We start from the raw sequence: 15,445 nt of genomic DNA, 5'->3' as shown, positions 1-15,445 counted from the left end.
TAAGAGAATGTTGGTGAAATCAGCATTTCCTTTCCATCAACAATGCTATTTGGTTTAGGATCCTTCCTCCCCTCCCCTCCCCTTCCCTTCCTCCCTCCCCCTCTCCCTTCCTTCTTTTCTCTTTTCTTTTCTTTACTTTACTTTTCTTTCCTCCCTGTCTTTTCTTAAATGCCTTCAATGTGCCAGAGACTGTGTTGGGTTAATTACATATATTATTTCTAGCTCTAGCATGGTGAGTGCTGGGAAACTGTCATTAATATCCCTCATTGTAGAGATGAGGAAACTGAGTCTCAAAGAGATGCAGTGATGTTCCCAAAGTCACATAGCTAAAAAGTATCAGCCAGGATTCAAAGTCAGTGTGGTTTGATTAAAAATCCTGTGCTCTTTGCACTCTCATGATGCCACTTTCTTTGAGAGCACTCCTTCACAGTTCCTGACTGTCAGTGCGATCTTTGCTTTGTCCTATACCTTCCAAATGAGTCATATAATAGCCTCTCCTCTTTTAACCTCCAACTACTAGGACATTTTACTACCTTCTCAGAGACTTTAGGTCCTGGCTCATATTTTCTTTCCTTCTCTGCAGTCACCCTTGGCTTCTTTAGCTTTGTGTAGCTTCTAATATCACAGCTTCTATACTTTCTCACCTCCAATTACTTGCATGGTTTCCACCCCTAGAAATGTAGCATACTATTTTAACCACAGTGGATTACCCAGACTTGCTCTTTCCAATTGCTTCTCCTTCTCCTCCTCCTCCTCCTTTTTTTAACCTTCTGATTCTTTATTTTTATTTATTGCTTTTTATTTATTTTTATTTTAAAAAAATCTTTATTGTTGAAAGTATTACATAGGTCCTCCTTTCCCCCCATTAACCTCTTCTGGCCCACTCCCATCCTCCCCAGTCCCCCAGGCCCTCACCACCCCATTGTCTGTGTCCGTGGGTTATGCATATATGCATACAAGTTCATTGGTTCATCTCTTCCCACCCACCCTCCTCTGCTTCCCTCTGAGGTTCAACTGTTTATGCTTCTATGACTCTGGGTCTATTTTTGATCATCAGTTTATTTGCTTCTCCCTCTTTATAACATCAGTGCCTTGTTCATGACTTTTTCCTCTGCCTGGAATGCCCTATTGACCTCTCTACTTATCAAAATCCTAAATGTCCTCCAGGACCAGCAAATATGTCAGCAGGAGTCTTCCTACATCTTTCCAACTAGATGTGATTGCTTTCTCTCTTTATTTTTTTTAATCTTCACCAGAGGATATTTTCCCATTGATTTTTAGAGAGAGTGGAAGAGGGAGGGAAAGACAGAGAGAAATATTGATGTGGGAGAAACACATGGATTGGTTGCCTCCTGCATGGGCCGGGGAGGAGCCTGCAACTGAGGTACGTGTTCTTGACTGGAATCGAACCCGGGACCCTTCAGTCCACAGGCCGACGCTCTAGCCACTGAGCCAAGCCAGCTAGGGCTGCTTTCTCTTCTGAACCCCGTAGCATTTTGGTTATATTTCATTAACTCCTATGCCACCTTTCACCCTCTGCTTTGGCTAATCTTACTTGTGCATTTGTCTTCTTGATATGGAGCTCTTCCAACTTGGGGCTCCCTTTACTCATCCAAAAAAGACTCATTGAACATTTACTATGTGCCAGGCATTATGCATGCCTCCATTATAAAGTAAACATGACAGGTTCTCAAAGGCTGTGCCCAACACAGGTCTTTAACACAGAAGGTTCTCATTTAATGAAAAAATGATTAATTAAAACATATATGTATATATTTAATGCAGAGAACGACAGAAGAAAACAAAATGCTCTCCACTTATCCGGTTCTCTATTGGGGGTGTATGTATGTGTGCTAAATTTCCTATTCTTTTAGGGGGGTGTGGATTTGGAATGTTGAGACCTGCTTTCTTGGGTGTGGAGAAGTGGAAGTATTCCATCTCCAGAATACTCTCGTCCCAATCTCCCTAGATCTGTGACAAGCAGGCATTCGTTCCCAAGAATGTTTCTGAAATCACTGTTGCTGCTGGAAGCCCCAGTGAGTCTGGAGTGGAAGTGACAACTTCCACCAGATGGCGCTAAGGTACAGCTGGGACCAGAAATAGATTTGGATTCTGCAGCCAGTATCAGCAAATTGCATAGGCTCAGTGAGTGGGTCATTTCATTAACTTCTCAGTAACATCACTGACTTTTGATTGAATTTTTTAGGCTCCACTTATTACCTTATGACAAGAATTTTACTGGCATGTAGAAGGCTAGATCATAAATAATACAAAAACAAAATGAAAATGAGTTTCTCTCCCCCATTTCTTCCTCCGCAATTGCTCTCCCCCATACTGTTAATTTCTTCTTGGATTCATTCCAGAAAAAAATATTACACATATGCTTTAATATAATCATCTACATATATATTTTATCTCCCAAGTTGTTTTACTTTTTAACATAAAAGGAGTCATACTTGCCCACTGTTTTGGACCATGTTTTTATATGAACATATCTGAAAGATAATTCCATACCAACGCATATATGCATTTTTGTATTATTCTAATCATGCTCCATAATTTATTTTGGTTGAGTCCAATGTTTTTTTCTATTATTAGAAATCGTGTTGTAATGCATATCTTTGATAAACATTATTAAGAATATCCATAAAATTTCCGCATTTTACATTTAATGGATACTGACAGTTGCCTTCCAGGGATGTTGCACGTTCACCAGTATTGATTATAATCAAATATTACATTTTTTCCGGCTTTAGAAGTTTTATAAGTGAAGCATGCTGCCTCGTTGTTTCGGTTTGCAGTGTCTTTAATTATGAGTTAGGCTGCCTGACTGACTTTCACCTTGGAGCCTGAGCTGGACGCGCCGGCCTGGAGAAACCCTAAGCGGTGCCCTGACTCCTCCTGTCCAGCAGGGGGCGCGGGCCGGGCCGCTCCCGCATGCGCAGTGCGGTAGGTGTCAGCCGCCGAGCCCGGTTCTCGGCCCAGCGCTCCTCGCTCGTTCGCGCAGCCCTGGCGCCCGCGGTGGCGGCCGCCCACTCGCCGCGATCCCTCCCGGGCTGCCGTGGCCCCCGCCCTGCGGTATGAGCCGGTGACCGAGCGCGGGGCCGAGCGGGAGGCAGCCGTGGCCGAGGTAAGCGCCGCGCGGAAGGGCCAGCGGGTGCAGCGGCCGGGCTCGGGCCTCCCCAGGCCGCGGCGGAGTCTGGCCGGGCCGCCGGGAAAGCACGGGCGGTGCGGAGGCCCGAGGGCTGCGGGAGGCGCCCCACCCCCGGGGCCGCTCACGACCATTTACCGCTTTGATTTCCGAACTGCCTTCTCCTTCCCCCGCCGGCCCCGCACTGGCTTCCCACCTGTCTCCCCGCCCACTGCTCTCCTGCAGTTCCCTCTCCCACCCGCCGCCGTGGACCTGTCCCGCTCCTCCCCGCGGGCTCCGGGACCTGCTTCCTCCCACGGGGGCTTCTTGTGCTCCGGGCTGTGCGGGCCCGTGGCATCCAGGACAGTGCAGGATGCCGCGGGCAGCACTCGGCGCCCCGTGCCCCACCCCTGTCGGGAGGAGGACCAGGTGGGGAGGGGCCCCGGGGCCTGGGCTCTGGGCGTCCCCTGGAAGCTGAGGGGCATTAGGAGTTCTCCTGCCGGCGGTGGGAGCTGGATCTACGTACTGAGACTCAATTGCTCGGGCCCATTTTAATCCTAGGCCAGTGGAGTGCTCCGAGGACTTGAGCTGGGCTTGGTTTGTCAGTCTCAGAGCTCGAAGGCTGCTCTCGGTCATGGACTATCTGATATCGGTTCTGTCTTTTCTCACTTCCGCTGATTTGAGCCTCCCGGTTGCGTATGCCGGTGTGAATGGATAGATTTTCTGCGGTCAGGCTGTGCTGGCTGTGCTCATGCAGGAGTGAAAAGGGGTTATCCAACCCAGGCTCTGCGAGGGCGGCAGGGGAGGCAGCTTCCCACGTGAAGACCCAGGCTCCAGCGCCAGTCTGCACCCCCCAAATCTGGCCCCGGCGTTTTCTAGTGGGGTGCCCTTGGGGGTCACTTAGCCTTGCCCGGTCTGTAAGCTGAGGATCATAGTAGCCTGTCACATGGCGCTGTTAGGAAGATTACCCATGTTAACTCAGTGCTTAAAACAGATCTTGGCATGTAGTACATTCTCAGTAAAGTTTAGTTATTAGTTACTTAATTGTATGCATTGACTTGATCATTGTATAATCCCACTAACAAAGGCACACAGGTTTGTTTGTGGTTTTTTTAAAAATTGGAAACCATTTTTAGGGCTGGTTAATCACAACGTAACTTTATTATGAAGAACTCGATCGGGTATGGCAGTGAGTTGCGGATTTTTCTGCTTTCACTGCTGTTGGGTTTTTTTGATTCCAGGAACAGTTGGTTCAGTTCTGTCCCGGTGGCCCTGGAAGTTCAGCTCTGAGTGCTTTTCTAAAAAGGTGAAGGGAAGAGAGTGTGACTCAGAGCATTGGACTGAGTGGATTGGTTGTAGCCTACAGCACCAAGGAAAGGTTAGTCAGGCAAATTTTAGGAATCAATAATTCCAGGAACAGAAAGTGCATCTCATCCAGACGGTAGAATGGGGCTAACAGATTTTTCCAGTGACTCAGTGCTTGACAGCCAGCCAGACAGTTCCAGTGTTTTGCAGGGACAGGTTTGATGTGTTTCAAGGAGGGTAAAGTTTGTAGGGCTTTGTTGTGAAATTCCTATTTTGATTCAAGTTACGGCATTATATGGGACAGACATGCATTAGTACGAGATTCCTTTTGGTCTGTCCTCTCTCCTAACAATGAGCTTCCCTGAAGAGGACAGGGTGGACACGGAAAGTTAGGTACCTAGCCATTTTTTCCCCTTTGGAAACTCTAATAAGAAAGAAAAGAATCATTCATCACCATACAATAACTCAAAACGTGGGCCCTAAATAGTGTGTGCACTGATGGACCTGGGAAGGATAGAGACACTCCTTCCTTCAGCAGACTCTGTGGTTATATGAAATGTGTTCTGGACATGGTATTAGATGCTGAGAATACTGGGCAGAAATGAAAAACCCTGACTACAAGGAAACCACAGCCAGTAGAGGGGACAGACTTGCCATTACTTAACTAATTAATGTAATGTAGCAAGTGCTGCAGTGAAGTATGTCACAGGTATGTGGATACTCCCAGAGAAGGTTCTCTATCACTAACCGCTTATGGGCTGTTTTATTCATGTCGCATCCTTCTCTTTTTCATTTGAGACTTTTAACCTTGTCTCTCTTACTGAGTTTTTATTCTACCTCAAGTCCTTGCCACATCTCCCAGCTTGTTGGCACAGACCTGCGGGAGCTTGCTTGGCCTGTGTAGGCAGACCTTTAGAAATGTGAGTGTACATTTCCGGGGATAGCCCTCAATCAGTAGGGGATGGGCCTCGGTGGGTGAATGTCATAGCTCCCTGTCCTTCGGAGGGACAGTTTGAGGGTGCATTTTCCAGAGGGACCCTAGCGGGACTGAGCCCCATTTATCCAGCTTCGTATGGTAACCAGCTCCACAATGCACCCTAATGGCGTTCTGTTCTGCCCTGACTCCACTCTGGCTTTTTCTATTACTTCCCTGAGCTACTTGCACACAAGTCACTTCTTAGTTTGGCAGAACATAAACTAAGACAGTTGGCACTAGAAGTGGCTCTAGAAAGCAGGCTCTGAGAGTAGTTGGTGAAACTGCAATCACTCATCCTCAGATGGCAACAAGGACCCCTTTGCTGATCATGAGATGTTGACAAGCCCTGGTGCTCTCTACCGTCACATTGTAAGACTCACCAGTGGTGGATGGGGATGAGGTTCAGGCAGAAGGGAAAGCACTGGCGAGTGCAGTAGCTCTGGCACTGTGCCAGTATGTGGGAAACGATAATGATAAGGAGAATTGACATTTCCCTTAGAGGCCTGAGGTAAGATCAATTTCAGGTCAGCCAGATACCAACTTAGGACACCCTGTGAGAGACAGAAGGCTGTAGGGCAGCATCTTTTGCAGCTGGAAGGCAGACTGTATTGAAATCAGACCCAAAATTTAATCATAATTGTGGCAGAACTGCAAAGGAAGCTGAATGCACAGCTTACACAGGCTGCTTCTGCTAAAGTCAGGCATGAGACCTGGGATGGAGATATTTGGATGGATAGTCTCTGCTGGGTTGTAAATATTTTATAGGTTTACTTGTACATATAGGTTTGTTTGATAAGTATCTTAAGTTGCGATCTACAAGGGAACTCTGCGTTTTCAGTGGAGGACTAAGAATTTTCTTTGTATCAGTCAGTGTGCTTATTGGCTGTTTCATTTACCGATGGCCGAGTAATAAACCAACTCAGGACTTAGTGGCTTAAAAACAACCTCAGTCATTGTTTGCTCAGGATCCTGCAGTCTGTGTAGCGCTTGGTGAGATGGTCCGTGTCTGCTTCACATAGTCTGCATCGGGGTCTTCCTCAGGTGGCCCTCCCTGGGAGCTCTGCTTCCTCACAGCGTGGCAGCTGGGCTCCAAGAGGACAGCAGCAACTGGAGGGTCTCTTAAGGCGGGGACTCACTACTGCTGACACGTTCTGTCAGTCAAAGCAGGTCACGGGACTAGCCAGGTTCAATGGGAGGGGAAATGGGTTGAACCTTTTGGTTGGAAAAGTGGCGTGCACATGCACTGATGGAAAGTGTTGGCATCACTCCTCCTCCCCATTCCTTTCTCCATTCCTTGCTTCCATCTAAATGTGTCAGCTGCCATCAACTTATATATATATATATTTTTAAAAAATATATTTTATTGATTTTTTACAGAGAGGAAGGGAGAGAGAGATAGAGAGTTAGAAACATTGATGGGAGAGAAACATCGATCAGCCGCCTCCTGCACATCTCCTACTGGGGATGTGCCCGCAACCCAGGTACATGCCCTTGACCGGAATCGAACCTGGGACCTTTCAGTCCGCGGGCCGACGCTCTATCCATTGAGCCAAACCGGTTTCGGCAACTTATATTTTATTAAAGATTAAAGATTAATCTTTTCTTCTCTAATACCCTTGCCACTTTCTTGATATTTTTCTAGTGGTATTTCTGATTTGGCATTTTGTTTCAGTTTGGTTGGTCTTATCTCTCTTACTAGAACCTAAGTTCCTCTAAGATGGGGTCTCTGCTTTCTTCTTTGTTTCCTCACGGTGCATGCTAGCTGCTCAGTAGAGGTTAGGAAGAATAAATGAATGAAAACTGATTTTAGAATTACCAAGATCAGTGTGTCCAGATGAAGCATCAGTTTATGGTGGGCAGTGTTTAAAAACAAAACAAAACGACAGTCTTTAGCTAGTCCACTTTGGATTTCTCTTTCTAGTCAGCGCCCCACTTCCTAGGCCAGCTTCTGCTTTTGGTGAATAAATATTTATAGGCTATAGTTGCATTTTAACATTGTATATCAATATTTATATTAAGTAGTATATGTAGCATTACATTTTTAAGGTATTACATAGCATATATTCATCTAGACAAAGAAGGGTCAAAATTCCTTTTCATTATTTCATCAAACCACTTAGGGAAAGAAATAGTTATATGGAAAGTTAAACAGTCCTTTTTATTGTCATTTGCCTAAATACTTCTTCATTTTTCTCCCTTTTCCACCTGGTAACCAGGAGCGTGAGGAAGAGGCTGTCTGTGTCATTATGTGTGCGTCGGTCAAGTACAATATCCGGGGTCCTGCCCTCATCCCAAGGATGAAGATCAAGCACCGAATCTACTACATCACCCTCTTCTCCGTTGTCCTCCTGGGCCTCATTGCCACTGGCGTGTTTCAGTTCTGGCCTCATTCCATTGAATCCTCCAACGACTGGAGCGTAGAGAAGCGCAGTGTCCGAGATGTGCCTGTGGTCAGGCTGCCAGCCGACAGTCCCATCCCTGAGCGGGGTGACCTCAGTTGCAGAATGCACACGTGTTTTGATGTCTACCGCTGTGGCTTCAACCCAAAAAACAAAATCAAGGTGTTTATCTACTCTCTGAAAAAGTACGTGGATGACTCTGGTGTCCCAGTCAGCAACACCATCTCCCGGGAGTATAATGAGCTGCTCACGGCTATCTCAGACAGTGACTACTATACCGACGACATCACCCGGGCCTGCCTGTTTGTTCCGTCCATCGATGTGCTGAACCAGAACACGCTCCGCATTAAGGAGACAGCGCAAGCACTGGCCCAGCTCTCTAGGTATCTAGCACTTGTGCAGCCTGGAGCCAAGTCCTTCAGGGAACTGAAGGGAAGGAGAGCCGCTTGAGCTGGCTCCCAGCTGCTGTCTCTTTTTCTCATGGGAGGGGATGTGGTGGGCGACTGGCATGAAGCATGAGGCCAGTTCTGTGAGCAGCTGGCTTCTCCCAGTGAAAAGCAGCAGTCTGCCTTTGGGGCTGCTGCTATGGCTCACAACTTCTTAGTGTTTAAAAACTAAGGATGGCTCATCTTCCTGTACTGTTTCTTTTAAATTTAAATACTTTCCCCTCCCCTTTATTACTCACAAGTACATGATTACTGTAAAAGATCTGAAAATACAGATAAACAAAGAGTATAAGACTCATTCCATAATCCCGTTTCTAAGAAATAATCATTATTCATGTTTTGATGTTATTTTACAGTAGTTTTTGTCTAAAAATTACACATATGCATGAATATATATTTTTGTATGAAAATATATACATAGCTCTGGCTGGGTGGATCAGTTGGTGGGAGCATCGTTCTGTACACCAAAAGGTTGTGGGTTCGATCTCCCGTCAGGGCATGTATGGGAGGCAACCAATTGATGTTTCTCTCACATCAATGTTTCTCTCCCTCTTCTCTCTCTAAAATCAGTAAAACATAACCTCTGGTGAGGATAAAGAAAAAATAACACATGTATACATCTTTTTTGTCAAGAATGGGATCACACAATACATACTCTCTTGCTGCTCTTTCCCCTTAAATAATCATGAGTATATTTTCAAATAATGTCATATTCTATTACTATATACTTTTAAGGGCTGTATAGCATTCCATTTTGCACATGTTCCATAATGTTTTTAACTAGCCTTTTATACTTATTTTTGTTTCTTTAACCAAATGGTACACATTTAGAGAGTTTTCATTATCATAAGCAGTTCTGTGGTAGACAAGCTTGGAGTACACATCCACCCATTTTTTCCTCTCGAGGCTCCAGCTAATGCCTGACGTGCTGCTGGGATTGCTAGACGCTCACTTTGCTGCCTACGAAGTGGCTGGTTTCAGGTTGGGGATACTTGCCACTTGTCATCTTATAACTGACTCTTGTTTTTATTTCTTCATCATCGACGTGCTAATTCTCTTACATGTTTAATTTCTTCATAGGTGGGATCGAGGTACAAACCATCTGCTGTTCAACATGTTGCCTGGAGGTCCCCCAGACTATAACACAGCTCTGGATGTCCCCAGAGACAGGTAGGTGCGTTTGGGGTTGTAACTATGACAGGTTTCTGAGGAGTAAGTAAGTACAAGACTCTTGTTCATGTGGAATCATATTTGTAAGCCTTTTGTAATCAGAATTGAGTGTTAAAAAGTTGCCCTATGTATTTCCCACCTCAAACATAGAATTGTTAAGACCTGCTTAAATCCCTTGTGGAGAACCGATGACAGCTTATGTTCTAGCATAACATCTTAAAATACTATCTTTTTTTCCTTAATCTGGGTTATGCTCTTCTGAGTGCATGACCCTCACCTCCCTAAGGCCAGGTTCATGATTGGCTTGTGTCACCTCTGAATTTGTGAGCACTTGCCAAAAGTAGAGCCACAGCTTACTGAGGGAAGAGGCGTGGATGTGTGTAAGTCAAGCACGTCAAACTCGTGGCCTGCAGGCTGCATGCCTCATTTATTGGCCCGTGTTAGCCTTTGAGTTTGACATGCTTGGTGTAAGTGATGCCCAAAATCTATAATGCTTGGAAAGGAGACCACTCTTGTTATCATTTTGTCTCTGTTGTTTCAGCTAATGGGGTTCTTGCCTTTCTTCCTTTTTCTTTCTCTCTTCCTCCTGTTCCCCCCTCTTCCCTCCCTCCCTCTCTCCCTCCCTCCCTCATTAACTTTCCGGACAGCAGATATGGTATGGGGTGGCCATGATTATGTGATTATGATTTTGAGTTCACTTACTATGTTTATCAGCCCTTTTATACATGGACTGACCTACTATGGCTGGAGGCATCGTGTGAAGCTCAGGACTGAAGTGCCTCTTAAGGTTCCTCTCCTGGTACTGGGTTCAAGCTTTAAGGAGAACAGAAAGCTTGGGTCCAAGATAAGAGTCCTGGGCAATACTCGAGGTATAGGATTGTTATAAATTTATGCATGAGCTCATTTATAGCCAGTTTTATTATAGTTGATGTTTAACTCTTAAAATCATTGTTACTGAAAAAGATGAGTTAACAGCTCAAGGCCAGCTGTGTTCTCAATTAGTTAGAGGCCAGTGTTTACATTTATGAAAATCTACACTTAGTACTACTTTCCCCCAGATGATTAAATCTAAGCCCACTTTGCTTTAAGTATTATCTAGAGTCAGTGTTGTGTTTCTATCTGGAAATACAGTTATCACTAGGAGAAATACACAAGGACCACTCCTCAAGTTTGCTGTGGAAACCATTTTGGACAATAGAGGGCAGTCACGCTACACAAATTCTATAGAAACCAGCTAAACCCAAAGTAATCCCTGATTTGGCTCTCAGCCCCGGTGTTCCTGAGTGGACTACTGTTTTATGGTTTTGGATGTTCTGGGAAAGGGAAATACTTTAGTGAATAGAGAAGGGAAGGAAAAGAGCTGTTAGAAATGCAATGTCTTCACCTGCTGTTCTTGGGTTTATTTTGAGAAGGGCTTATTTCTGTTTGAGACATTTCGCTTTTTGCTGACATTTTGGTATATGTAACTGCTTGGGAGAAGGATTTTATTTTTATCAAGTACACATGTTAAATAAGTTTTTATTTCTCTGCAGGAAAGTGTCAAGTAGTGAGGAGAAAGTTTAAGTTCTTACTATTTCTTAGGTGTTAAGGATCAGGAAGGTTAAATTGTTTTCCCTGTGCATGTATTTTTGTAAGTGATTAGAAGCAATCCTGTGGCAAGTAATGAATCACCATATAGTCCTCTATCTTTAAATGTGGGAAATTCATTTGAAACTTAGGTGGTCCCCTGGTTGGGGTAAGGAATAGAAGATTTGTTTGTTAATTTTTCTTATCGTTTGTCCTTATTTCTGGATTCAGAGGAGGCAAGAACCAGGGATATAGAATGGTTTCAGCAGGAGCTGCATATCAGATTATTCGGAAATTAGAAACTAGACGGGCTGGATTAGATTGCGTTTAAGATCTAAAGTCATTGATGTGATTACTTTCCTTTTTTTGATGTGATTACTTTCCTTTTTTTGATGTGATTACTTAATAATTATTTTACTTGGGGGACATGCAAGGACTGGGTCTGAAGGAAATGTCTGCTCAGTGAGTATCTTTTTTTTTTTTAATTTTTTTTTTAAAACATATTTTATTGATTTTTTACAGAGAGGAAGGGAGAGAGATAGTTAGAAACATTGATGAGAGAGAAACATCGATCAGCTGCCTCCCGCACATCTCTTATTGGGGATGTGCCCGCAACCCAGGTACATGCCCTTGACCGGAATCAAACCTGGGACCTTCCAGTCCCCAGGCCGACGCTCTATCCACTGAGCCAAACCAGTTTTGGCTCAGCGAGTATCTTTTATGCTGCTTAAATATGTTTTTATTTTTCTTTCAATGTTCAAAAATCATACACATGGTACACATATACTTTCTTTGTGCAAGGTTGGAACCATATGCAAGTGTATAAAGAATAAAATTTAAAACTATGCTTTCAAACCCTTCTTTATTTTTACCCCCTTACTGAAAGGTAATCACTGTTCTCAAATACTATTTTTCTATGGGTTTATACACAAACTATATAACTTTTTTTCTTAAAATCCTCACCCAAGGATATTTTCTTCATTGATTTATTTTTTTAGAGAGAGTGGAGGGGTGGTAGGAAGTGGGGAGAGAGAGAGAGAGAAACATCGATGTGAGAGAGACACATCGACTGGTTGTTTCCCACACACACCCTGACTAGGGCCGGGGATCGAGCCTGCAGTTGAGATATGTGCCCTTCACTGGGAATCGAACCTGAGACCCGTCAGTCCTCGGGCCGACACTCTAACCACTGAGCAACTGGGCTACACATATATATTAATTTAATTGGGAGCATATTATACTTCTTCAATGCCTTACTTTACTGATCTTTGTTTTCTCAGATCTGCTGTATAATATTACTTCCTTGGATTTTTATTCTTTCTTTGGACATATCTCTCACAAATTTCTACCTTGGGTGTATATTTGTTAATTTAAACTTGTTGTGGAGATTTTCAAATCTATATAGAAGAAGAAATGCTGGTACAGTGAATACCACGTACCCCTGCCCAGCTTCAGTAATCATCAACTTGAGGCCAGTCTCCATTCATCTGTACTCTGACCCAGATTATCTAGAGGCAAACCCCAGATGTTATGTCATTACATCCTATATAATAAAGGCTAATATGCAAATTGACCAAACGGCTGAACGACTGGTCACTATGATGCACACTGACCACCAGGGGGCAGAGCTCAATGCAGGAGCTGCCCCCTGGTGGTCAGTGTGCTCCCACAGGGGGAGCGTTGTTCAGCCAGAAGCCCATTCACGGCTGGTGAGTGCAGCGGTGGTGGCGGGAGCCTCTCCTGCCTCTGTAGCAGTGCTAAGGATGTCCGACTGATGGCTTTGGCCTGCTCCCGGTTAGACATCCCCCAAGGGCTCCGGATTGCGAGAGGGCGCAGGCTGGGCTGAGGGACCCCTCTCCCCTGAGTGCACAAATTTTCGTGCATCAGGCCTCTAGTCTGTAAATATTTTTATTTGAATCTGCATGGTAAGAGCTTTTCGAGAAACCTAACTATAGTACTATTATACCTAAAAATGAATAGTAAATTTTAAAAAATATTTTTATTGATTTCAGAGAAGAGAGAGGGAGAAAGAGATAGAAACATCAATGGTGAGAGAGAATCACTGCCTCCTACGCACTCCCCACTGGGGATTGAGCCCAAAGCCTGGGCATGTGCCCTGACCAGGAACCGAACCATGACCTCCTGGTTCATAGGTCGACACTCAACCACTGAGCCATGCTGGCCGGGCAATAGTAATTTTTTAATGTTACTAAATATTTACCAAATATTTAGCCATTGCTCAAATTTACCTGTCTTATGGGTATTTTTTTTTAATGTTTGTTTGATTCAGTAAATAAATACAGGGTGTGTCAAAAGCAGGTTTACAGTTGTTCACATGAAAAATAATTTAATTGTTACTACGTAATAGTACAAGAATAAATAAACTGATTTGCATACTCACAACTGTAAACCTACTTTTGCCCTACCCTCTATGACCAATAGAATTGGTCAGGTTTTTTTTTTGTTTTGTTTTGTTTTAAACCTGAAGCTTTATATTTGAGGAATTTGCAGGCCTGGTTGGTTGCATGGGTGGGTTAAAAGAAAGCCAAGGAAAGACTCTCAGACCAACTGTTTAGGCACTGTGAATGCTCAGATAGGAGGAGGAGAATTATGGGAACATCCGAGGAAAGATCTGGACTAGGGACCATGGGGAGGGTTCAGTGACAGAGGAGATGACCTAGAGTCAGGAAGTCCTGGAAAGTGCTAAAAACGCCAGAGGACATTTGAGTGATCTAACACTTAGCCTGGCATGAGTCTGATCATCATATTAATAATTTTTTAGCTGTGAGTTTTCTGCCCACTTTCTTGCAGCTTTGGAACTGATCTCTGATTTTGGGATGCATAATGGGAAAACAGAATGTGCTTCTCAGAAGCTCACTTTTCAGTCAATGTAAAACATGTGTTTTTTAAAGCAAGGGGTGCTTACAATTCTTTTCTCCATTGCAATGTTATGGAAACCTTGGCAGAAGAAGATGCAGTGACTTAAAATTGAAGTCTTGTCAGTGACAGGGTTGGTGTGAGGTCTGGGTGCCTAATGGCAGTTGTGGCTGTTTTCAAGATCACAAATGGAGATTGCACGTGTATGATTTGTGACGTTAAGACATGCTTTGGATTGCATGCTTTTTTACTATCAGTGCATAAACTGGAACAGGGTGAAGTTTGGGGCCCCAGGGACAGAATAACAGTAGAAGTTGGTGGTGCTTTTCTCACCACATACACACAACCCTCTCCTCTGGAGCTGTGGGTATAATTATCTAATCTCTCACTACCCTGGCTTACCTAAACTGCCCACTGCCTGTATATTGGCTCTGTGTTTGCTTCTCTGCACAGAGGTCATGGGGGCCCATACAGTCTGCTTGCCATCATGGTCATGGAACCTGCCAAATTCATGTTGGATGTATTCACTGCTGAATGCTAATCAGGAAGAATAAGACAGTATGTTGATACTAAGGATAGTCATTAAGTTTTACAGAGTAGACTGGCAGCTGGAGAGATTTTTAGCCTGCACTTTACCTCACTAACCAATTCTTGGTTTCAGAAAGCTTAAACAAACAGATTGGGATTTCCAGGGTTGGTTTGAAAATCTTTGAACTTTAACTGGTCATGTTAGAAGGAAATGCACACTGTCATCACACAGGGAGGGGATTGGTAGCAATCAATATTGCAAAAAATGTGGTTTCTCAGTTCAGACAATTAGGCCTAGACTGTGCAGTCCAAGGAACTGGCAATGCTCTGCTCCAGTAAGTGATTTTGATGGCTTTGGAACCCCAAAGACAGAATAACAGTAAAAGTTGGTGTGACATACACCTGCTTCCTTTCTCTGATGAAGTGTCATTTTACTACTTGCTGGATCCAATTAAAACAGTGTGTTCCCAGCTTTCTGATTGAGAATAAAAACTAGTGCATGTGGACTGCAAGAGAAGCACTGAAGGTCCAGGTCTGGATTCTGCTTCCTGTACAGGGAATTGGGTTAACAAGATTAACTAGAATGGAAGTTGATTGCTGAGAGAGGCTACATGATTCACATGTAGCTCTGGGATAACAGTGGAAAGAACTGTTTGGGGCAGGATTGGAGAGAAGCTGGGGCATATGCAGTGAGATGTGATGCTTTGCTGTCATCGCTGCTTTCGGTGCCATTGTCTCCTGAGATTCTGGCCAATGAGTAGGTAAGTGACTGTCCCAGCCAGTCTTCCTTTCAGAACTGTTGTTATTCCTGTTATTGTAAATGTGTTTAACACCAGGATATGACTTTTGGGAGAGGTGAATGGGAGCTGAATAAGATAGCAGAGGGTGTCTTCTGGCCTGTCATCTATTTTTAAAAATGGAAAGTAAGGAAAGACTACTAGGACCTTGCAGGAAAGCTGGTAACTCAGGGATGGAATGCAGCTGATGTCCAGGAGATGTAATGTAAAACACTTAGCACCATGTCTTTATGGAAAAATGACTAAGTTAA

At 44.1% G+C, this 15,445-nt stretch overlaps 1 protein-coding gene across 3 annotated transcripts in view; it reads left to right on the top strand.

Annotated features, from left to right (window-relative positions):
* Positions 1-2,984: 2,984 nt before the first annotated feature.
* Positions 2,985-15,445, top strand: part of EXT2 (exostosin glycosyltransferase 2) — a 124,204-nt gene continuing 111,743 nt past the window's right edge. For all 3 annotated transcript variants that reach the window (XM_036326120.1, XM_036326119.1, XM_036326121.1), the window contains exons 1-3: positions 2,985-3,130; positions 7,628-8,193; positions 9,337-9,426. In XM_036326120.1, coding sequence (XP_036182013.1) covers positions 7,658-8,193; positions 9,337-9,426 — 626 coding nt within the window. In that variant the 5' untranslated portion in view covers positions 2,985-3,130; positions 7,628-7,657. The remainder of the gene's footprint in view (positions 3,131-7,627; positions 8,194-9,336; positions 9,427-15,445) is intronic.

This window comes from Myotis myotis, unplaced genomic scaffold, assembly GCF_014108235.1.
Source record: "Myotis myotis isolate mMyoMyo1 unplaced genomic scaffold, mMyoMyo1.p scaffold_m19_p_10, whole genome shotgun sequence".
Lineage (NCBI taxonomy): Eukaryota > Metazoa > Chordata > Mammalia > Chiroptera > Vespertilionidae > Myotis > Myotis myotis.
This window is presented reverse-complemented; position numbering and strand designations above follow the sequence as displayed.